Below are 25,209 nucleotides of genomic sequence, written 5' to 3' on the forward strand. Positions count from 1 at the left end.
GTAGTTCTTGGTGTATTTTACCCAATTGTCTAACCAAATACGAGTATGATATCCATATTTCGCAACCACATAGGATGCAGGGGTTTTTGGTGGGGGAAGCAATTGTCCTTCCCTAGTCACAATCGGTTTGTCCTTTTTAAACCACTTCTTGATTTTCCCAAACCAGGACTTTTTCTCCTTTTCATTTGGATCGTAATACATCATTTTGTCTTTCATGTATCGCTAGTCTTTTCCTTACGACTGTTCTGTTATTTTTACCAATCGTAGCGCGACTCACACTAACGCACCAATCCGGAACGTCTACGTCACTTCTGCAATTCTCCAATCCCAGCGCGTCTCACACTTGCACACCAATCAGCAGCGTCTACATCACCCTGTACTTCTCTACTCCTAGCGCGGCATACACTAGCACATTAATCAGGGGCGTCTACGTTTCTCACTGACTAGCCAATCCCAGCGCGGCTTTTCTGACGTCAGCTTTTCTCGCTGTCGCTGCTCCTGCTGACCCCTCCTTTACAAAATGCCCTCGGTAAGCTTTTTACGTTCTTCAAATTCACAATTCTGTTAGTAACGACATAAATACGCCACCATTGTCCGCTTCGCTAACCAAAGAACAGTCAATGACCTTTTTCACAAGAATTCCGTCTTTCCCGAGAGCAGCGCTTACCTCTGCCCTACTACAGAATCATTACTTCCGTTGATAAAGTAGCACATCCCTCTACCTTACCCTTCTAGCAAGCTTTAGCCAACTGTTTCTCCAGAATTAAGACACCTAGTTGGAGACCCAATGCTCCTGAGAAAAAAAAACAGAGTTTCGCAATTAACCCGAATGCCTTTTCATTCACGCACTTTCAGACGGAAAAATGTAGTTCATTCACACAGAATTCTGTCTTTCCCGAGAACAGCGAACAGTCTGTCCTACTACAGAATTATGACATTCGTTAACAAAGTAGCACTTCCCTCTACTTTATCCTTCTAACAAGCTTAGGGAGCACCTATTACCTTTCCAGTGATAAGCGTGATCAGAGCTCCTTCTGGATTCCTGGTACCGAAGACCAAAATTTCACAAGTGACCTTCGCTACCATACACTTCTTTCATACAGGAGATATTTCTAATGGCAACACACGACGATGTCACCGATTCGAACCCAGACAATGCGTCGTGCAACTTCAATCGTTACACGTTTCTCCTGTGTACCTACAGGGCAACAACAATTCCATCTTTCCCGAGAACAGCGCTTACCTCTGCTACACTACGGAACCATTACAAACTCCCGACTTCCTACTTCCCAGAAGCTGTGCAAACAACATAGAACCTGACGCGACTCAACATAGAGTGTTAATACATAAACCAATACTTTCCAATAATCAATAAGCTATTTACAAGCAATAATCACCAAAACAATAAAAACCATAACTCTGCTACCAGAACAACTGTTGCAGCGCGGAAACCTGGGTAACGGGAATCGCGACAAAACCCCGTACCTAATATCCTCCCTTCGTCACAGACCAAATATCACATTAACACATTCACTCTTTCAATCAGTGGTGGGACCCATAACACCAACATTCACACTTCACTTCTCACTGGTCTGCACTTACAGGAGAGATGAATATTCCAAGCGCTGACATGAAAGGAATACCTTATAACCTATAGAGAGAATTTTTTTTACACATCTATACATTAAACCTTATATCTACACATCGTAAACCTAAACATTAAGATACTCCTCCCACGTGATCAATGGATCATTTAGTTGGATTGGTAGGGTGATTTAGTCCCGCTAAAACACACTCAAGATCCTGATCTATCCTCTCTCAATAAACGACCACAACACATTTCCTTGTTAATCAATATTTTGTTTATCTAATTAATGCAAGAATTTAGTTCCATCTAGTAAATTTATTGGTCATACGCAAATCACAGAACACCATATTTACCTAATCTGGCTATCGGTCGTCCTCTCAGTCATCAAATTTGGTCGTCAATCAGTCAGAATTTGAAAGTTCTTCATGCAACACACTACAGTCCCAAGAGCGGACAAGGAACAGAGCCGTGCAAACATCTATCAGTGCCCATAGATTTAGGAAGTCCTTAGTTCATCAAAGAAATGGGCAGCAATTCAGTCTGTCAAAGATTCAGGAGCACAGCAGTCACGTAGCGTCACCGTCGTCTCCGTCAGCAAAAAGGAAAGCACGCAACGTAGTAGTAGCAGCATATATAAAACCCTCTCTATTCTACCATCTTTTTATAATGAAAGTAAGGTCTAGAAGATACATTTTACAAAATTTGGCCTTCACCCATTGGTCGGTTAGGATCGTCCGGTGAGGTTTCACACAGTTCAAGAGGTTATGTCATTTTTCTTGATGGTTCCGGTTTTTGTAAAAGTCCTTTGTCAAGATACTTGGCAGGACTCCCACCGTGACCTTGCTTGGGTACAACGAGAGCGGGGTCATGCCGAGGCCACTGGTACATGTTGTAACACATGCGCACTTCGTCCGAAACCTCGTGGAATGGTGGCCATCCCGTTGTGTCAATTTGGCGGCCATCTTGGTTTTAGGCCCAAAGGACAACTTAAGCGAAACAAACACAAAAGAGTAATACATACGTAGAAATAATGAATAAAATGTTAAACCCTCACTAATTCCCCTATGTGCTTGTAATTATCTAGCGTATGGTGACATTTAAAGCGTTCATATTCACCCATTGATGTCATCTGGTGCAACACTACGAAAACGTCACAAAAGCAACATATATCATGCGATATTCTATTTTTCTAATGTTAGTATGCGTACATATGTTAATTACAAATTATTTAGCCATGCAAAATGCAAATCCCACGTGTATTTCATACATTAGTAATGTTGATTAAACTTCATGCAAACACATTAATTCTATTAAAATTAATAGATTATTCTAATTAGTATAAACATGCAGAATGGGGGGGTATACAAAATTTTGCACTACCCGCACCTTCAGTGTGAAAGATGAGTTGGGGGTGCCTAGTGATCTTTTACTTTGTGGGACAAGATTGGTACCCCCTCTTAAGCTCCGCAGTAAATTGATTGATTTGGCGCATATTTCTCATTTAGAGATGTTCAAAACAAAGGAGAGGCTTCGCTCCTCTTATTGGTGTCCTGGGATGGACTTGCAAGTAGAAAGTCTGGTAAGAGATTGTTTTGCATGTGCATTGTGTGAGAAGTCAAAAGTTGTGAGAGTACAACCCATGGTGGTCAGAGAATTACCTCGTGGACCGTGGAAGGAAATTGCCTTAGATATTCTGGGCCCCATTCATTCTGAAGGGCAACAGCTGTTTGTCATAGTCGTTATAGACATGTTTTCGGGATGGCCTGAAGTTTTGCTTCACGAGTGGGATTGAAACTAAAAACGTGATTGAGTTTTTAGAGAACCTCATGGCTAGTGAAGGTTACCCAGACACCATCTTAACTGACAATGGTGTTCAATTGGTTTCACAAGAGATGGAAACTTTCTTATAGAATCATGGTATCAAGCACAAGAAGTGTTCCCTCTATCCTCCTGAAACCAGTGGAATGGTGGAAAGGTTTAACAGAGTTTTGAAAGGGTCATTGCTTTCGCCAAAGGTAGTGGTCTCAATTAGAAGAAGAAAGTCATAAAGAAGGTGGAGATTTAATGTAAATGTAAATTGATACTTGTATAGCGCACTACTCACCCGCAAGGGTCTCAAGGCGCTTGTACGAATACCGCTGTGGAACCCATCCTGGCTTTCCCTGTGAGGCGTCCACTCCTGGGCACCCCCAAGGTGGAGGCCAGGCATCCTTAGTTGTGGGGGCCATCGTGGAGATTAAGCAAGCTATTGCCCAGAGTTGCAGAGTGGGACTCCGTGATTGGAATGGCACCGAGGCAAGAATTATCAGGTCCGTGGAATTTTTGAGCCCAAGACCCGCCGAGGCGGGGAATTGAACCCTGGTCCCGGGCTAGATCTCTGCATCCGGGTCTGCCGCTCTAATCATTGAGCCACACTTCTCCAGATTTATAGGTTGACTTCTCACAGTATAAATGGGAAATCTCCTTTTGTTTTGTTCAGAGGCAGATCTCCTTGTACTCTGGTGGAGCCAATATGGGTAAGTGACTTGGAAGGGTCTGCAACTAAGAATGTACGCACTGAGTTGCGGGAAAGAGAGGTTGGTAAAATCTTAGCAAGGAAATCCTATTTTGATTCTAGAAAGGCCACTAAGGATACTGTGGTTGCTGTTGGTGACATTGTGGTCATAAAACAGCCTGGATTAAGTTCCAAGTTTTCCAAACCCATTCGAGTAATCAAAGTGTTTAAGAATGCCATTAAGACTCAAGATCACCGCATTTGGAACCTGGGAAGAGTTGTTCCATAAAATAGGCCTGTGTGTCTCTCTGATCCCTCTGTAAAGGGGAACAACCTTTACAACGCAACTTTTACAACGCACTACCTTTACAACGCATTTTTTACAACGCATAATCCATTACAACGCATGACATTACAACGCATGACACTACAACGCATTTTTAAAAACTACCTTTACAACGCATTCCATTACAACGCATACTACCATTACAACGCATACCATTACAACGCATAATATTACACTACACTATCCAACACTTACCCTACTGTTGCACCCCCTGGAGTTAGAATAGTAATTTTTACCCCTATACTATCCAACACTTACCCTACTGTTGCACCCCCTGGAGTTAGAATAGTAATTTTTACCCCTATACTATCCAACACTTACCCTACTGTTGCACCCCCTGGATTTAGAATAGTAATTTTTACCCCTATACTATCCAACACTTACCCTACTGTTGCACCCCCTGGAGTTAGAATAGTAATTTTTACCCCTATACTATCCAACACTTACCCTACTGTTGCACCCCCTGGAGTTAGAATAGTAATTTTTACCCCTATACTATCCAACACTTACCCTACTGTTGCACCCCCTGGAGTTAGAATAGTAATTTTTACCCCTATACTGTCCAACACTTATCCTACTGTTGCACCCCCTGGAGTTAGAATAGTAATTTTTACCCCTATACTATCCAACACTTACCCTACTGTTGCACCCCCTGGAGTTAGAATAGTAATTTTTACCCCTATACTATCCAACACTTACCCCACTGTTGCACCCCCTTGAGTTAGAATAGTAATTTTTACCCCTATACTATCCAACACTTACCCTACTGTTGCACCCCCAGGAGTTAGAAAAGTAACTTTTACCCCTATACTATCTAATACTTACCTTAAATGTAATTTAATATTATGCGTTGTAATGGTATGCGTTGTAAAGGTAGTATGCGTTGTAATGGAAATGCGTTGTAAAGGTATTTTTTAAAAATGCGTTGTAGTGTCATGCGTTGTAATGTCATGCGTTGTAATGGATTATGCATTGTAAAAAATGCGTTGTAAGTGCATGCGTTGTAAAAGTGTGCGTTGTAACGTCATACATCCCTCTGTAAAGGGTAACGACAACCATGGTCCGTTTGTCATTCCTAGATTGTCCTCTAGGGTCAGCAAGAAACCATCCTTTTTGAAGGACTTTGTACAGTAAATGGTTAGTGCGAAGGACTTTATACAATAGATTGTAAGTGCAAAGTCTTTTGAGTTTTGTTGTTTTTGTTTGTCTTTCTCTCTTCTCTCCTTTTTAATTCTCTCTTCACTCTTGATTCTATCTTTCTTTCTTTTGCATACACTGTTTTTTGGGGGGGTAAAAGAGGGGAGGTGTGTGGCATCTATAGCTTGCTGTTCTGCAGTGCCATGGTAACCAGGGAATATATCCTAGTTACATGAGGGGTTGGAATGTTTTATTTTTATTTTTTGATTTTGGGATTTATAGAGCGCCTGGTTACCCGAAGGCTTCCCACGCTGACCAAAAGTGCTGTGGTGGGAGTGTAGTCCACTTAAGGAGAGAGGGGAAACAGCCAAGTCTACAGCTTCTTTCTGAAGGCCAGTTCATTTTGCAATACTCTCAGTTCAAGGCGAAGATCGTTCCACAATTTAGGACTCAGATGGGCGAAGGATCTACCCCCCAACAAGATTTTTTAATTCTGGTGGAATGTAGAAGGTGCAGGTGGGACGACCTCAGCAGTCTAGTCGGCTCTTGCACGGTTATCAGGGTTTTGAGTTTGTCCGGACATTTATTATTCAAGACCTTGTGACCAATGCATAGGGATTTAAACTTTACCCTAGCATTGATTAGTAGCCAGTGGAGGTGTGTAAGGGGCTCTCTTACCAGGGTGTGCCTAGGAAGATTAAGCAGGAGCCTCGTGGCTGCGTTCTGCACCATCTGCAGCCTTTTAATCACATACTTAGGAGATCCTAGGTAAAGAGAATTCCCATAGTCCAGTCGAGAGACTACGAGGGCCTGTAGGACTGTTTTCCTTAGCTGCTCTGGGATAAGATCCAGTATCTTTCTGAGCATTCTTAAAAGCCCGAAACAAGTGCCAGCCAGTTTAATAGCCTGTTGATTCATTGCAAGGGAACTATCCAACCAGATCCCTAGGTTTTTTTATGACTGGTCTGGGCGTAGGTGGATTTCCCAAGCATGAAGGCCAGTTATTCAGTGGCCTGGGGATAGGCATATTCCCCAGAATCATGATTTCGGTCTTTACTCCGTTTAATTTAAGGTAATTGTTTGACATCCAGTGGTATAATTTGGTCAAACATGGAACCAATTAAATATTGTCTTGGTTGGGAGTGCTTGGCTTAGAGACGATCAGCTGCGTGTCGTTGGCATACGACAAACCTGAAATGCCGAACTCCTGCGTTCTAGAGGCTGGTTGTCTTACATAAATATTAAATCGCGTGGGGCTAAGAGAAGAGCCCTGTGGCACTCCGAATTTTATGGGCCGGGGGTCTGAGAGACAGTCCTTTTCCATAACTTGGAAGGATCGGTCGTCCAGGTAAGAGCCGAGCCAATCTAAAGCTTTGTCCCTGATACCGATCTCCTTCCTTCTATCTTTCAGTTTGGCATGATTGACAGCATCAAAGGCCGCACTGAGATCCAGAAGGATGACGGCTGCAGATCCTCCGTTATCTAATAAGGCTTTTAATTCCTCAGTGACTGCCAGAAGAGCTGTCTCCGTGCCATGGAGGGCACGGAAACCCATCTGTGTTGGATGGAGTAATTTATTCTCTTCAATGAAGTTAACTAAAATATGGTTTACATGCTTTTCCAACATTTTGCTAAGAAGGGGAAGAAGCGAGATATGTCGCAAATTGCTGAAAGTTTCAGGATCCAGATGGGGCTTTTTGAGGATAGGTCTTATCACAGCATGCTTCCACGATTGTGGGACCCAGCCAGACTCGAGAGATTTATTGAGGATACTCCTTAGTATAGGGAGTATTGTCTCAGTCACCTTGAGCAGGGCGTGCAGGGGTGCTGAGTCAAGCGGGGAGCCTGATTTCGTAGACTGGATTAGTTTGAGGATAGCCTCATCCTCTAGTGGAGGGAATTGTCAGAGACTTGGGGCTGATGCCGGTTCACAGGCTATGTATACCTCCTCCTGCATTGGCTGAGGTGGCTTCTGGAAGAGACTATAGATATCTAACACTTTCTTGTGAAAGGAGGAGGCTATTTCATTGCATCGATCTTTGGTGGGCTTTATGGATCCATTAGCATCCCGGGGTGAGGTCAGGGTTTCAACTATTCTAAAGAGTTCCTTAGGGGAGTTCATAGACTGGGTGATATATTCCTTAAGGAAATCTGCTTGCATTGTTTTTAGCTCTTTGTGGTAGAATTGGATGGCGGTTTTATATTTATCTTTTAGTACTGGATCGTACTCCTTTCTCCAGTCCCTTTCTAGTCTCTTGCATTGCTTCTTTAGTGTAAGCAGGAGATTATTGTACCATGGGGTGTTCCTATGCTGGGTGTTTTGGTTAGACCTCTTTTTTTTTTTTTTAAGAGGAGCACAAGACTCCAGCGACTGGCCAATCCAGTTTTCCCATTGCTGGTCGTCCTCCTCTATACTGCCCTCCACCAGTGGCATTGATTTCCTCAAGATGATACAAATGAGCTGATGAACTGTTGGTGGATCCAGTGGCTGGGACCTGGATGGTATCTTCTTACTAAGGAATAAACTACAACTCCTACCCACAACCTGCCTTGAGTGATCCTTTCTGCTGGTACCAGGATCTCACAGATGTTCTGCTCCATATTTAGTCCAAAGGTCCTGCAGAAGCTGAGAAACTGATTGCATATCATTTAGAAATTACTCTGCCCCATACAATCATCTGATCTTTATGTATGTGGTTTAATCCTTTCTTCAGGAAAGGACCATTTATGACTTTTGTTAGAGCTCGATTTAACTGAATGCATTCATGGGTTAAAGTAAATCTGTACTTGATACTTCGTCTGTGAAGGTCCGTAATAGAAATGTATGTTCAATATTAACATATTTGTATGTAGTCATTTGTTATTAGTCAACTTGTGAATAACTTTTAAAAAATGTTAATTTTAATGTGAACATAAACTCTATTGTCACGTGTTAATCTGTTTGTGTTTCACTCCCCAGGATGCGAAGACCGCTTTGAGCAGGTACGATTTCCTTCTTTGACGGCTCACCATATAAAAAAATTAAAGAGTCATTAAAATTACTTTTATCACACTGCAGTCTTCTTCATGTTTTTGCCCCTTGTGTGACCTCATTTTTCAATAGCTCTAGTTGGGTGTGAGGAGCATAGAAACATGCGATTCTACGGGGAGATGTATGATCATATTTTTTCTTTATATGTTCTTTGTTTTTTATAATTTTGCCCACCTGTATAGTTTTTTTTATGGTCTTTGCCATCTTCTTATTCATTTTCTTGTTTCCATTTATTTCCCCCTATTTCGTTTACTTTTAATTTTCTAATGTTCCTTTATTTTTTCATAGTTTTATTATTCCTTTAATTTCATGCACTAATTTCCATTCTCTTAATGTGGCCTATATCTTACTTTTTTGCTTATTGTGAATATTTTCTTTTTTTATTTTTACTTTTGTCTTTTTTGCTCTTCCATTATACTTCCCTCTTTGTCTTCGTTTCTAGTCCTTCTTTTGCCTTTGTTTTTTATGTACCTGTTTCTTTTCTGTTTTTCTCTTATCTACAGTAAGATCCCCTTCTAAGATAAAGTTTATGTTATAAAGCAGTATTATAATATTGTCTGGCTTACTGGGTTGAATGATTGCTGCTGAACCATGCAGGATTCTAAAGATGCGCAGACTCAGGCTTTCCTCCTTCTGGCATTGAGCAATTAAATAACATTGAAATAGTTTATAATTCTAATTTTTACTGCACCTAGAAACAGTAGAAGCGTAATATGATGTGCTATATAATGACAAGTTATTTACAATAATATTAGTTTTCTAACATACTTCTTCTCAACTGTTTCACTTTCAGCGCATTTGAATATAATTTAGTCACATTTACTTAATATTATTATATAACTCAGGAACCTAGTTAGTGTTGTACAGTGCAAGTGACAGTTTGATTTTCCTCACCGTATACATTCTATGTCCCATTCTTATCTTTGTTATGTAATGTAACGTGGATTGGTAGAGCGTGAAGTTGTCGCCCGTGTGGGTATCCAGGCATTGACTAGGTGCAGGCTGTGCAAGATGGTTCTGTTAAAAAGCTAAGTTTCCAGTTTCTTGTGAAACTCTGTAAGAGACGTGGCTATCCTAATATGCTGGGCGAGGTCATTTCAGCATTTGGCTGCCAAGCAGGAGAACGACCTGCCTTCTGTCTTACTTCTATGGATACTAAGGTGTGTGTGTGTGTGTGAGGGCGAGTGATGCCGAGTGGAGGGTCCTGGTTGGTTGGTTGGTTTAAGTGTAGTCTGTGGTTGAGATAGGTTGAACGCAGGTTGTTTAGTGCCTTGTAGGCATGGGTGAGCATCTTGAACTTGCAGCATTTCAAGACTGGGAGCCAGTTAATTTGTCGGAGGTGAGGTGTGATGTGCATGAGGCGAGCAATGTTGAGTACCAGTCTGGCAGCAGCGTTTTGTATGGTTTGCAGCTTGTGCAGCAGGTTTGCAGAGATGCTGTTGCAGAGGGCATTGCCGTAGTCCAGTCTGCTTGTTAGAAGAGCCTGGGTGACCGTCTTTCTGCTGTCAGAAGGGAGCCTTGTGATGCTTTTTCTGAGTATGCGGAGTATGTGAAAGCCTGCAGAGGTGATGGATCTGGTGTCCAGGTTGATGCCTGGGTTTATTCCATTGGCCTAGTTGAACTTCTTCTCCATTACTTTGCAATCAGAGGTCATATAATCCTTATTTATCCCACCATCACGACCAACACCCCACTTATCTTGCAGAGGAGGTCATTATATATGGTGGTCCTCGGCACAACCACAGCAGGACACCATCAGACTGCAGATTAACAAGGCAAAAAGCCGTTTCCATATATGCACCCAGTATCTGGGACAACCTATCTATGCTCCTATTCCTCATTGACTGTATTCTGGTCTTTGACCAAGTATATCGCTCCCCTGCCTATTGGCTTTGATCGTGCTATAGATATACCATAAACATACATACATACCTCTTTATAGCCCATCCTTGTACGTAGGAGCGTTTGACAGGGGTGCGTGCTAGTGCCTTCCTTATTTTCTCTCATCATTTACGGGGTTGTTGACCATCTTAACACCTGCAAAATTGACAGCCCGAAGTTGAGCGGACTCCAGATCTCTGCGCTCCACTTCCCAGACGATACTGTTCTCATTTCTAGGACCACGTCCAGCTTACAAAATCTCCTATCTAAACTTGAGGATTTCTACCTATCTGGGGGCTTGAAATTAACTTGCAAAAGACTAAATTATTAGTTTTTAGATCCCATAAGAATCTCAAGTATAAATTCACTTTAGGCACTACCGCACTAGAGACTGTACAAACGTTCATCTATCTTAGGGTTGGAATCAGTAACTTCCTCTCGTGGTCCCCCCAGATCCTCATAGTAGTTTGATCATCCCTCATACTTTTGCTGGCATCTTGAAAATGCATAAATCCTCCAAATTTCAGCCAATTTCTCCTGCCTTGAAAGTTTATAGGACCAAAGCTCAATCAGCAGCTCTCTGTGGAGCTGAATTATGGGGACCTGCCAACCTTAACTTGTTAAAGGTCAAGGAGATGAAGTTAAATTACTGCTCAAATGACCCAGTCTGCACCGTCCATACACATAATTATTGATACTCTCCATAAAAGTATTGAACATCCTGCATACTACCCATAAAAGTATTGAACATCTTGCTGCCCTTAAACTGCGTCTACACTGGGTCAGGCTCTGGTCCCATTGCAAATTGAATGTATATAGAAGGGATCTTCTAGAAGTCATGAATCTCGAAACAGGGAATAAGATGAAGGAGTTCTTGCACCTTAATGTAATGAATAGTTTGCGAAGTTAGGTCCCATTCAATTTACACCTCACCTGGGTCTATTAATTCAAATTCAAGCTTACTTTTAGTTTAAACTGGCTGGGATTTTACAATGGCCCAGTGGCACTACTCTACTAATCTGGGATCTATTTCTTCCCAATTCCCATAAACCATTTCCAAAATGTGAGGCTTTCCTTGACGAGATTGACCTTCCCCTTGCTAAAATTCTTTATATTAAATTACATTTGGGCATCCTACCTCTAAAAGCCTTTCTCAATAAATGGCCTCTAGGCTGTCCTTCCTCGATTGAGTGCAACCTATGCAAGTAGAAATCTGAGCCCATTGACCATTTCCTCTTTTTCTGTCCTTACTATGCCGGCCCTAGACACAAATGGATTCATGCTTTGTGCCTCAGTCTGGGCCTAGACAGATTCCGGACTGCTCAGAGGATCATCACCTCTAATTCCTCTAGGATTCTAGTGTTTGTTATTAGTAGATGCTTGCGTCCTGATGTATGTGCTCTAGAATTTCTCCAACTCGGATCTAGAACCCCTTTTGGCAATCCTGATGCAGCACGATCACATTTTTTAATACACTTAATTAAATTGTTAATTGTTGTACTCATTTAATCCACTTTCTATGTACATTTTGAATGTATTTTGGTTGATTTAGTTAGGATAGTTTTTATTATTTTATTTCTGTCACTTTTCTGTCACTTATTATAGGAGCCGGAGGTGCGGTGTGATGTGCGTTCATTATGGAAGTCTAATTCGAGCAATGAATTCCCTTTGAGATTTCCATGCATTATCACTATGCACCTTGACTGTTGACTGCTTCTGCCTATTTATTGCACTTTATATGCTCAACCTTCTCATATTTTATTGCTACTTTATTTTGTGACTTTTATGGTGTGCATTTTTATCTGCTGTAAAGAATATGTTTTATATTCTGTATTTGTCCTTTTATGGCCTTTGGCTCAAAATGTTTTCTACTATATAAATTTTTTGTTTGTGGCTTGGTGTTCCATTCTTCATTTTTCTCTGAGTAAATACTCCCTACTCACTGTATACATCCATTTCTTTTATTATTACTTTATATTTTTACTGGCTCAATGCATAAATTCTGTCCTACCCTTACCGTCTGAGCAGATGGGAATTTCATAGCATCTCTATTTGTCTGTTTCCAAGGTATAAAAATATGAAACCTCAGCAAACTAATGGTGATACCTTAACGGACAACAAAGAGGAGACAGACGAGGAGGAAGAATCGGAGGAGGAGGAGGAGGAGGAGGAGGAAAAGGAGGAGGAGGAGGAGGAGGAGGAGGAGGAGGAGGACCTGCAGATTAAGATAATTGAATCATTGGGTGAGAAACCACAAACTTGTCATTAGTGTTAACTATAAAAATGTCCAGTAAACTTTGAATGTCCATATTTGTCATCTTGCCCATATATTTAGTTAGCAAATGTATTGTTATATGGGGGCATATGTATCAAAGAATGTGAAAAGAAGAGCCTTCACAGGTTTCTTTGGAAGTTTCTTTGTAGATTTATTGATAGAACAGCATCCCAGCAGAGAGCAACTTCCCTTACATCCAATGGCTCTCTTCAACTGACCACATAGAATCCTCCCCGTGTCATTCTACAAGTAACTAGGTAACAATTCCATGACATCTACTAGCTGGAGATCTCTACATATCTCCCTTTTATACAAAACAACAAACACATGTAAAACAAGATCATGAGAATCCAAAAAGATTAATAAAATTAACATTTTGTTTATCTAATAATACATAAAATAAATGTACATTGAGAATTAATATTCTAAATTCCTAAATTATGCTTCAAGGAAATATCCTATGGCTTTGGCACTTTACAAACATTTCCTAAACTACAACATCGTATCATCTTCCAATATCACAATATTAGATTTCACATTTTTGACTTGTAAAGGTCCCATATATTTATTTTCACCTTTACGGACCCATTCATTCTTCCGCACCACAACCCAATCACTTACATGCAACGTTATCTGTTTAACTCCCTTTCTAGAATTATACGCATCCTTCATCTTTTCTTGACCCGCATTGACTTTCCTCAACATTTCCTCATGATCAACCCATATCTTATCCTTCTTACATAACCAAACAGGACATTCTTTTTTACCTGGTTCTCTCCCTTTGAGGGATACAAAAGGAGCTATCCCAGTGGGGAATGAGGAGTAATCCTATGCACCCGCATCATTTTCTGCAACTCCTCCCTCCACGACAACCCATTCTCAAGGGATAACTGATTATTGTCCATTATTATACGATTAACCCTTTCCACCAGACCATTAGCTTGAGGTCTAAAGAGAGCTACCTTTTCATGAACAATACTCATTCTTTCTAGATACTCTTGCATATCTCTTGAAACAAATTGTACTCCATTAATATTAGTCATACAAAGGATGAATAATTCACCCAATACCATAGTAGGGGTTTCTTGAGTAGGACTTCAGGTCTCCGCCTCCTCACATAATTTGCAACCCCATTATCGTTTTTTAGGTTTTGCGTGAGTTATATTGTATTTAATATATCTTAAAAGGGGCATCTCTTATCAGTTGCTAAAGCACTCATCAAAATCAGCTTTAGTGTAGTAAACATTTTTTTCTTACATTAAAGCTGCACAGCGCGTACTATTTACAGATACTTCTCTTCTCCTGGCTGCACCAATTTCTGATACTTACCTTCTACTAAAGCTATTCACACGGTTTAAGCCTCATCCACTGTCCAGACTTCAGGGACTGTTAAACCATAGGATAAGATCTCTTCCTAGGGAAAAGGCAGACAGCTTGTAACAGTATGCGGGAATGCTTGCTTTTTTATTAAGTTTTGAACATTTGTGGCATTTCCTATTCATGCATCCCTACCTTTCTTTACACTAAGTAGGCATTATCGGATTGATTTTACTACTATACAGGCAGTAACAATTGCAGTTAAAAGGTTCTTGATCTGAATGGTGGACCAGGTGCAGTGACACCGGAGCCAAATGTTGCCGGAGCCAAAAGTTGTCATAACACCACTGAACACCAAATATTGCTATCTTTTACTTCTAAACAAGCAATCATAAGTGCAGTTATCCAGCAGGCACTAGGGCCATGATTCCAATAGTGCAGCAAGTGCAGTGGCACTTGGATCAGAAGCTCTAGACACCCCACTAAACACTGATTATTGTTATATTTTAAAACTAAACAGGCAGTCACAAGTGCAGATATCTTGCAGGCGACAAGGTGACGTGCTTCGCTGCATGATTTTTTGTAATAAATATGCTCGTTATTTCAGCTGAGTGGTAAGTGATGGAGGGCCTGGTACAATGTACCTTATCCTTACGGGATGTAGGTGGTCCGCCTTCCAGACACTTGCATATGATGCTTTAGAAAAAGGAAGGATAGCGGCGGACTCCAAAGGCTGCACCTCCTTACTTTATTCCCATAGTGTGCAATATGATGCACAGCATCTCGAATTACATTCAATTGATGTATGTGTTGGCCTCAAAACTTTACGTAAACTAGGACCAAGATAAGCCCATATGGTGTTAGAGCAATGCTCAAGGACAAAACAGGGATTTCAAGGGCTGCTCCATACGGCACGGCTGCCAGCCAGGATGCCAAGAAGCAGAACTGAAGGCGCGTCACTGCCCAGGACACCGAAGAACCCTGCTAAAGTTAAACAAGCCTCTGGCTGATCGGGATCTTACATCCAGAGTTGGCAGAGATTTATTTACATGGAGCAAAAGCCTGACAGGAATAGAGTTAGACTAGTGTATGTTTATTGATTAGTTAGGATTGGGATTTGGCTAAGGGATGGGGAGCAGTTGGAGTTTGGGATTGAAGCATTGGTAAGGGTAATTGCCTTTTTTAGTGAATTAGATTTCAGAGCATTTCCACATAAACTATATTTTTGTATAGTAAACCCTGTTTGTAGATTCAAATTTGTGTATTTTCCATATGTGTTTATTACTGTTTTAATTTCTTATATTTTTCTCCTAGAGTGGAGATGGGCCCGCCGCTTTGCAGGTAGCTACAGATTGTCCTTCTTAATTCTCTTTCGTTTCTTCTTGTTATGTGAGTGTTTTCAAGGAGCTGCATCTAAGAGTCTCTCTGTGCAGTCATTTGATATCATTCGATTGTTAATGATGTGCAGCATGTCGGAGGGTCTCTGCTGTTGGTTAGATGGACTCTTCTTTCTTGCTTTGGTTTATTCATGCTTTGGCAGTAGAGCTCATCAGAGCATACAGGAGCTCTTACGGAGAGAACAGACAGTGAGCACTGCTGCAGGGGTCTGTAACTCTGCTGTGGTCTGTGCCATTGCTGGGTTCTTCACCGCTGCTAAGATCTGCACCACTCTTGGGATCTACACCACTGTTGCTGTCTATATTCTGCTGTGATCTGTTTGACTGCTGGGGTCTGTCTGCTGCTGGGTTCTACAGTACTGCTAATGTCCGTGCCACTGTTGGTGAGCAGTCTATATATCGACTTTTTAATATCGAGGGACATAAATATCGAGTCAAAAATATCGAATGTACAAAATATCGAAATAGATAATATCGATGTGAAAAATATCGTTTTTTTTTTTTACTTATATGTCGATGTAAGTAATATCGTTAGTAATAATATCGACATGTGAAAATATCGTTATTGTGTGTTTAGTAAATATTTTGAAGTTGTTTGTATAAATAGTTAAAATGTATATAATATGAGAAATATTTATATTGTTTTAGGGGCGGGATGTTGGGTTATAGGGGATAAGGGTGGGGAGTGTTTTAAAAAAGTTATTTTTTTTTTAATATATTTTAAAATTTAATGAGTAAATTTTATTTAAAATTTGAAATGTATATTTAATTTTAGGAGCGGGATGTTGGTTTATAGGGGATAAGGGTGGGAAGTGTTTTAAAAATGTTTATATATTTTTTAATTAAAAAAAAAAATTATTTAGAAATTGTAAATTAAATTTAGAATTTTACAAATAATTTTAGGAGCGGGATGTTGGTTTATAGGGGATAAGGGTGGGAAGTGTTTTAAAAATGTTTATATATTTTGTAATATTTAAAAAAAAATATTTAGAAATTGTAAATTAAATTTAGAATTTTACAAATATTTTAGGAGCGGGATGTTGGTTTATAGGGGATAAGGGAGGGAAGCGTTTTCCAAATGTTTATATATTGTTTAATTAAAAAAAAATATTTAGAAATTGTAAATTAAATTTAGAATTTTACAAATAATTTTAGGAGCGGGATGTTGGTTTATAGGGGATTTGGGTGGGAAGTGTTTTAAAAATGTTTATATATTTTTTAATTTAAAAAAAAAAAATATTTAGAAATTGTAAATTAAATTTAGAATTTTACAAATAATTTTAGGAGCGGGATGTTGGTTTATAGGGTATAAGGGTGGGAAGTGTTTTAAAAATGTTTATATATTTTGTAATATTTAAAAAAAAATATTTAGAAATTGTAAATTAAATTTAGAATTTTACAAATAATTTTAGGAGCTGGATGTTGGTTTATAGGGGATAAGGGTGGGAATTGTTTTCCAAATGTTTATATATTGTTTAATTTAAAAAAAAAATTATTTAGAAATTGTAAATTAAATGTAGAATTTTACAAATAATTTTAGGAGCGGGATGTTGGTTTATAGGGGATAAGGGTGGGAAGTGTTTTAAAAATGTTTATATATTTTTTAATTTTAAAAAATAATTATTTAGAATTTTACAAATACCATAATTAAATATAGATTTGAGTCAGAATAGTAAATTAATTAAGTTCAGTGTCCAGCACTTATCTTAATTAAATAAATACTGGAGTGGGAATAGTAAATTAATTAAGTTCATTGTCCAGCACCTACTGTAATTTAATATAGTTTGGAGTGAGAATAGTAAATTAATTAAGTTCAGTGTCCAGCACTTATCTTAATTAAATATAGACTGGAGTGGGAATAGTAAATTAATTCAGTTCAGTGTCCAGCACATACTATAATTAAATATAGGTTGGAGTGAGAATAGGAAATTAATTAAGTTCAGTGTCCAGCACTTATCTTAATTTAATATAGACTGGAGTGGGAATAGTAAATTAATTAAGTTCAGTGTCCAGCACCTACTCTAATTTAATATAGGTTGGAGTGAGAATAGTAAATTAATTATGTTCAGTGTCCAACACTTATCTTAATTAAATATAGACTAGAGTGGGAATAGTAAATTAATTAAGTTCAGTGTCCAGCATCTACCCTAATTAAATATAGATTGGAGTGAGAATAGTAAATTAATTAAGTTCAGTGTCCAGCACTTATCTTAATTAAATATAGATTGGAGTGGGAATAGTAAATTAATTTAGTTCAGTGTCCAGCACCTACCTTAATTTAATATAGGTTGGAGTGAGAATAGTAAATTAATTAAGTTCAGCGTCCAGCAGTTATCTTAATTAAATATAGACTGGAGTGGGAATAGTAAATTAATTAAGTTCAGTGTCCAGCACCTACTCTAATTTAATATAGGTTGGAGTGAGAATAGTAAATTAATTATGTTCAGTGTCCAACACTTATCTTAATTAAATATAGACTAGAGTGGGAATAGTAAATTAATTAAGTTCAGTGTCCAGCATCTACCCTAATTAAATATAGATTGGAGTGAGAATAGTAAATTAATTAAGTTCAGTGTCCAGCACTTATCTTAATTAAATATAGATTGGAGTGGGAATAGTAAATTAATTAAGTTCTGTGTCCAGCACATACTCTAATTAAATATAGGTTGGAGTGAGAATAGTAAATTAATTAAGTTCAGTGTCCAGCACTTATCTTAATTAAATATAGACTGGAGTGGGAATAGTTAATTAATTCAGTTCAGTGTCCAGCACCTACTCTAATGTGATATAGGTTGGAGTGAGAATAGTAAATTATTTAAGTTCAGTGTCCAGCACTTATCTTAATTAAATATAGACTGGAGTGGGAATAGTAAATTAATTCAGTTCAGTGTCCAGCACATACTCTAATTAAATATAGGTTGGAGTGAGAATAGTAAATTTATTAAGTTCAGTGTCCCGCACTTATCTTAATTTAATATAGACTGGAGTGGGAATAGTAAATTATTTACGTTCAGTGTGCAGCAGCTACTCTAATTTAATATAGGTTGGAGTGAGAATAGTAAATTAATTAAGTTCAGTGTCCAGCAGTTATCTTAATATAGACTGGAGTGGGAATAGTTAATTAATTAAGTTCAGTGTCCAGCACCTACTCTAATGTAATATAGGTTGGAGTGAGAATAGTAAATTAATTAAGTTTAGTGTCCAGCACTTATCTTAATTAAATATAGACTGAAGTGGAAATTATTAATTAATTCAGTTCAGTGTCCAGCATATACTCTAATTAAATATAGGTTGGAGTGAGAATAGTAAATTTATTAAGTTCAGTGTCCAGCAGTTATCTTAATTTAATATAGACTGGAGTGGGAATAGTAAATTAAGTTCAGTGCCCAGCAGCTACTCTAATTTAATATAGGTTGGAGTGAGAATTGTAAATTAATTAAGTTCAGTGTCCAGCACTTATCTTAATTAAATATAGACTGAAGTGGGAATAGTAAATAAATTTAGTTCAGTGTCCAGCAGCTACCCTAATTTTATATAGGTTGGAGTGAGAATATTAAATTAATTAAGTTCAGTGTCCAGCACTTATCTTAATTAAATATAGACTGGAGTGGGAATAGTAAATTAATTAAGTTCAGTGTCTAGCAGCTACTCTAATTTTATATAGGTTGGAGTGAGAATAGTAAATTTATTAAGTTAAGTGTCCAGCACCTACTCTAATTTAATATAGGTTGGAGTGAGAATAGTTAATTAATTATGTTCAGTGTCCTGCACTTATTTTAATTAAATATAGACTGGAGTGGGAATAGTAAATTAATTAAGTTCCGGTTCCAGCACATACTCTAATTAAATATAAGTTGGAGTGAGAATAGTAAATTAATTAAGTTCAGTGTCCAGCAGTTATCTTAATTAAATATAGACTGGAGTGGGAATAGTTAATTAATTAAGTTCAGTGTCAAGCACCTACTCTAATGTAATATAGGTTGGAGTGAGAATAGTAAATTAATTAAGTTCAGTGTCCAGCACTTATCTTAATTAAATATAGACTGGAGTGGGAATAGTTAATTAATTCAGTTCAGTGTCCAGCACATACTCTAATTAAATATAGGTTGGAGTGAGAATAGTAAATTTATTAAGTTCAGTGTCCAGCAGCTACTCTAATTTAATATAGGTTGGAGTGAGAATAGTAAATTAATTAAGTTCAGTGTCCAGCAGCTACTCTAATTTAATATAGGTTGGAGTGAGAATAGTAAATTAATTAAGTTCAGTGTCCAGCACTTATCTTAATTAAATATAGACTGGAGTGGGAATAGTAAATTAATTAAGTTCAGTGTCCAGCACCTACTCTAATTTAATATAGGTTGGAGTGAGAATAGTAAATTAATTATGTTCAGTGTCCAACACTTATCTTAATTAAATATAGACTAGAGTGGGAATAGTAAATTAATTAAGTTCAGTGTCCAGCATCTACCCTAATTAAATATAGATTGGAGTGAGAATAGTAAATTAATTAAGTTCAGTGTCCAGCACTTATCTTAATTAAATATAGATTGGAGTGGGAATAGTAAATTAATTAAGTTCTGTGTCCAGCACATACTCTAATTAAATATAGGTTGGAGTGAGAATAGTAAATTAATTAAGTTCAGTGTCCAGCACTTATCCTAATTAAATATAGACTGGAGTAGGAATAGTTAATTAATTCAGTTCAGTGTCCAGCACCTACTCTAATGTGATATAGGTTGGAGTGAGAATAGTAGATTATTTAAGTTCAGTGTCCAGCACTTATCTTAATTAAATATAGACTGGAGTGGGAATAGTAAATTAATTCAGTTCAGTGTCCAGCACATACTCTAATTAAATATAGGTTGGAGTGAGAATAGTACATTTATTAAGTTCAGTGTCCAGCACTTATCTTAATTTAATATAGACTGGAGTGGGAATAGTTAATTAATTAAGTTCAGTGTCCAGCACCTACTCTAATGTAATATAGGTTGGAGTGAGAATAGTAAATTAATTAAGTTTAGTGTCCGGCACTTATCTTAATTAAATATAGACTGAAGTGGAAATTATTAATTAATTCAGTTCAGTGTCCAGCATATACTCTAATTAAATATAGGTTGGAGTGAGAATAGTAAATTTATTAAGTTCAGTGTCCAGCAGTTATCTTAATTTAATATAGACTGGAGTGGGAATAGTAAATTAATTAAGTTCAGTGCCCAGCAGCTACTCTAATTTAATATAGGTTGGAGTGAGAATAGTTAATTAATTATGTTCAGTGTCCTGCACTTATTTTAATTAAATATAGACTGGAGTGGGAATAGTAAATTAATTAAGTTCCGGTTCCAGCACATACTCTAATTAAATATAGGTTGGAGTGAGAATAGTAAATTAATTAAGTTCAGTGTCCAGCAGTTATCTTAATTAAATATAGACTGGAGTGGGAATAGTTAATTAATTAAGTTCAGTGTCAAGCACCTACTCTAATGTAATATAGGTTGGAGTGAGAATAGTAAATTAATTAAGTTCAGTGTCCAGCACTTATCTTAATTAAATATAGACTGGAGTGGGAATAGTTAATTAATTCAGTTCAGTGTCCAGCACATACTCTAATTAAATATAGGTTGGAGTGAGAATAGTAAATTTATTAAGTTCAGTGTCCAGCAGTTATCTTAATTAAATATAGACTGAAGTGGGAATAGTTAATTAATTCAGTTCAGTGTCCAGCAGCTACTCTAATTTAATATAGGTTGGAGTGAGAATAGTAAATTAATTAAGTTCAGTGTCCAGCAGCTACTCTAATTTAATATAGGTTGAAGTGAGAATAGTAAATTAAGTTCAGTGTCCAGCACTTATCTTAATTAAATATAGACTGGAGTGGGAATAGTAAATTAATTTAGTTCAGTGTCCAGCACCTACTCTAATTTAATATAGGTTGGAGTGAGAATAGTAAATTAATTAAGTTCAGTCTGTAGTGGGAGTAGTATGTTAATTAAGTTTGGTAAATAGCAAATATTAGAATTAAATATAGAGTTGAATAGGAACAGTTAAATTAATTTGTTTTAATTTACAAAAAATCTGTAGATTTCAGTTTTGGTTGGATAAAAGATAGAAGTTATATCAGAATGCAAATTCCATTTTTTTTTATAAAATAGTAGAAAGGAAAATAAGATTTGTTTTATAGTTGTTGGAATGTATATTAATTAGAGAGAAAATATTGTTTATTATTACGCATATTCTAATAATTAAATCATTGAAATAAACATGTAATAAAATAATTAATATTTAACATTTGTATTATTGTCATAATTTTTTATAATGGATATATATTTGTTTAATGTATATTTTGGACATGAATATATGAACACACAAAATAATTAAAAATAAAAAAATCTGATTTTTATAGCTGTTTAATATTTTTAAATTTATATTGTGTACTCTCAATATTTTTAGACTTTATTTGAATTTATAAGAAATTGTATGTTTTGAAATATATGATAAATATATTTTAATTATTAATATTTATATTAGATAATTAATATTGAAATTGTTTACATTTTAGAATATGTATTTTTATTTTTAGTTTTGGTATGTTGTAGATACAATATATTAATTATATCATGTTCATCAATTTATTTTGGTATTATATACAGTTTTATTATTATATATATAAATATATTTTATTATATTTATTTTTATACGTTAAATAATTTTCACATAGATAAAAAAAATAGGTATTCTTTTTGAGTATTTTATTCTAATGTTTTACTAATTTTTAAAGTAATGTGTAATGTTAAATAAATAGTTAGGGCATTTATTGGTATTTTTTAAGTTGTTATGTTTGTTTGGGTCTTTTATTTTTTAACCGCTCGCTGTTGTTTTGGGTTATTTTGGTCGAATCCAGGTCGCGGTCGGGAGCTGTTTCGCGTTTGAGAAGGTAAGAGTTATTTTCTTTATTATTAAATAGTTTTAATTGTTTTGTGGAAGTAGTAATGTTGTAATAAGTGTGTATGGATTGATGTTTTAGAAGTTAGGGTGTTAGTAATAGTTTGGATACGGTTTTATTATTTACGTTGTGTTCCGTGTTTGTGGCTTTGTTAGTGTTTTGTTATTTCGGTGTGTTAAAGTTTTATAGTGTTTGAATAATGTTTGTAGTGATGTTTTTAGGTGCCTTATGTGTGTTTGTGTGTGGGTGGGAATGTTTGTTTCTCTTTTGTAGGTTTTACGGAGAAGATAGTTTCGTCGGTTTCAAACACCTTATTTTTTTTAAAGGAAGTGTGTATTAGTTGTGTTTACTAATCTTTATTTTACACTTCCTTTATTGTTCGGGTTTCCAGGAGCGGTTATTTCCCTTTTTAATATTTTTCGGGATTTTTATGGTTAATGGATAGTCGTTTTTTTGCGTAGACGTTGTTTTCGATAAACAGTTGTATTTTTACATTTTATTTGGATTTCTTTTTGATACCTATGGATTTTGAACTACCTGGATTTATTTGGAAGGAATGTTATTATCCCATTGGAGCAACTACACAGGTAAGTTCATTTAAATATTTTAATTGTTGGTGGCCGAATCTTATATATTTAATATTGTTGTTGTGTACTTGGTTTGTTTAATTATGTTGTCTAAATATATGTCCATATAAATTATTTATATATTTTAGACCACATAATTAAATATGTGATATAATAAAGTGGTTTATTTATGTTGTGATAGTTGTTTTAGTAGAATTGTGGGTTAATATTTAGGAAAGGGTTTAGAAGAGAGTTTGAGCTAGTATATTTAAGTACTCAAGTCCTCTTGTCGATGGGTATAGCTGTACCTGTTGTTGTAGGTAATTATACATTTGAGTCGTTTGTCTAGATTGTTTTGGTTTTAATTGTAGGACAGATTGTTGCATTCTTAATTCTTGGAAACTTTGTTCCTTTTGTATGGCAATTAGTAGTTTTTGTAGTGTTGGAGTTGTTCTCCCAGTAGAAGTTAGGAATGCATTATGCCAGCCCTCGACGGCGTTGTTAGTTTTGGCTTGTTGGTTGAGTGTACTTACATATACATTCCACCAAGGTATTTGGAACTTGGGCTGACGTCTATGGCCTGATCTGTGCAGTCTCCCCACCCAGGTATCCTCAAAATAATCTAATAGGGGAGATAACTTTACTTCATTTTGTTTGTAGAATGGACTTTCTAATAAAAGATTGTAATGTTCTGCAACATCTGTGGTTGGTACATAAGCTAGGGCTGTTAGAAGTTTTATTTGATGTGCAAAACTTATGTTAGTGGCATATTCTACACTTAGTGAAGATTTTTGTAAATGTCTCCATATACATTGGTTTAGATGGAAGTAACATCCTTGGATAGCTGTATGGGGGTACAGTTTTAGAATGCAATTTATCATGGCTTGCTCAAAGTCTATGATAATTCTTTGAGGGTAAAAATCATTTGATTCTTGTTTTAGTTTTCCTAGCATTTCATTATATGTTGTGTTTTGTTTGTTAGGTAATAGTGCATAAATTAAAGGTATGGAAGTGTTGTGATATTGACCGTGTATTGTGTAAAGCTGGTAGAATGGTTTTGGGCATATTGTAAAGGTGCCATCCATCATCCATGTTTGGCATTGTTGGAGTTTAGTTATATTGTTTGCAGTAGCAAACATTATGATTCTTTTTTCTGTGCTTTTGTTATCAAAAAAAATAAAAGGTTCATTATTGTGGGTGATAGTTAATTCTGGTGGAATGATGATATCTTGAAAAGTTTTAGGGGATGGTATAGTTGTCGTGGTTGCTTTTTTGGTCCTAGCAATAGTTCTTTTTATAGAAGCAATTGATGGTAATTGGCCTCTTGCTTCTTTGGGCACTCTAGGTAATAGTTCTTTTAGGATTACACTTGTAGCAGTTTGTGAACCAGTGCTTAATTCTTTGATATTTTCGAGGGTTGATCTGACTTCTATTTCAGAGAGATTGGGTGGATGGTTATGCTCTCTTGTATATAGTACAGTTGTTTCTCTTGTTGTTGCTCGTCCGTAGCATTTGTTCGAATAATATTTAGAACACTTCCAGTTCACTTTTCGGTCCGTCTGCTTTTCTTGGGTGTATGTGTAACCCATGTAACACAATAGGAATTTTCCTTTCTGCGAAGTTATAAATTGGGCTTCTTCTGTCATCGTGATGTGTTAGAAATCTGGAAAAAATGTATATGAAAATATATGCAATAGTACTTTATATATTTCTATAAAAATAGGAAACAAACTACTTTTTTATATATACTTACCAAGTGTTTTTGGTTGTATTTGAATGAAGATGTTCTTTGTAGACAAAATGCTGTTTAGTTGATGTCGTCTCTGAAAGTTAAAGAACATATATTGTTTTGGTTGGTTTAGTTTTTTAAGTGGGGTGGTATTGCTGTTTGGTATAGACTATATTTTTTTTGTTGAAACGTATTTTATTGTTTTACAAATCAACAACTGAACAAACATTTCCCCGCCTTCACCTGTCCCGGAAGTACCACACATTTGTCATCAAGACCAATTATTCAGGAGAAGGAACAACCTTCCCACCCAGTTCTCTACCCCCCCCCCTCCCCCACCACATGTCAATGTACCCCCGTCCCCTACCCCTCTTACTATGTGCCCCTCCTCCCTAATAAATAAGATGCAGGAGCCCAACATCTCCCTAAGCAAACAGAGCCTTCCCTCATGCCCAGTGGTATAGACTATAGGTGTTAATTTATACAGGTTTTTTAAAACTTAAAAAAG

At 36.9% G+C, this 25,209-nt stretch overlaps 1 protein-coding gene across 2 annotated transcripts in view; it reads left to right on the top strand.

Moving 5' to 3' along the window:
* LOC146869098 (E3 ubiquitin-protein ligase TRIM39-like) overlaps positions 1 to 25,209 on the top strand; it is a 185,878-nt gene that overhangs the window by 145,941 nt on the left and 14,728 nt on the right. For both annotated transcript variants that reach the window (XM_085603632.1, XM_085603794.1), the window contains 3 exons: positions 8,525 to 8,547; positions 12,545 to 12,720; positions 15,384 to 15,410. In XM_085603632.1, the coding sequence (XP_085459758.1) occupies positions 8,525 to 8,547; positions 12,545 to 12,720; positions 15,384 to 15,410 (226 nt within the window). The remainder of the gene's footprint in view (positions 1 to 8,524; positions 8,548 to 12,544; positions 12,721 to 15,383; positions 15,411 to 25,209) is intronic.

The sequence above is a fragment of the Triturus cristatus genome, chromosome 1_1 (genome assembly GCF_964204655.1).
Source record: "Triturus cristatus chromosome 1_1, aTriCri1.1, whole genome shotgun sequence".
In the NCBI taxonomy this organism is placed as follows: domain Eukaryota; kingdom Metazoa; phylum Chordata; class Amphibia; order Caudata; family Salamandridae; genus Triturus; species Triturus cristatus.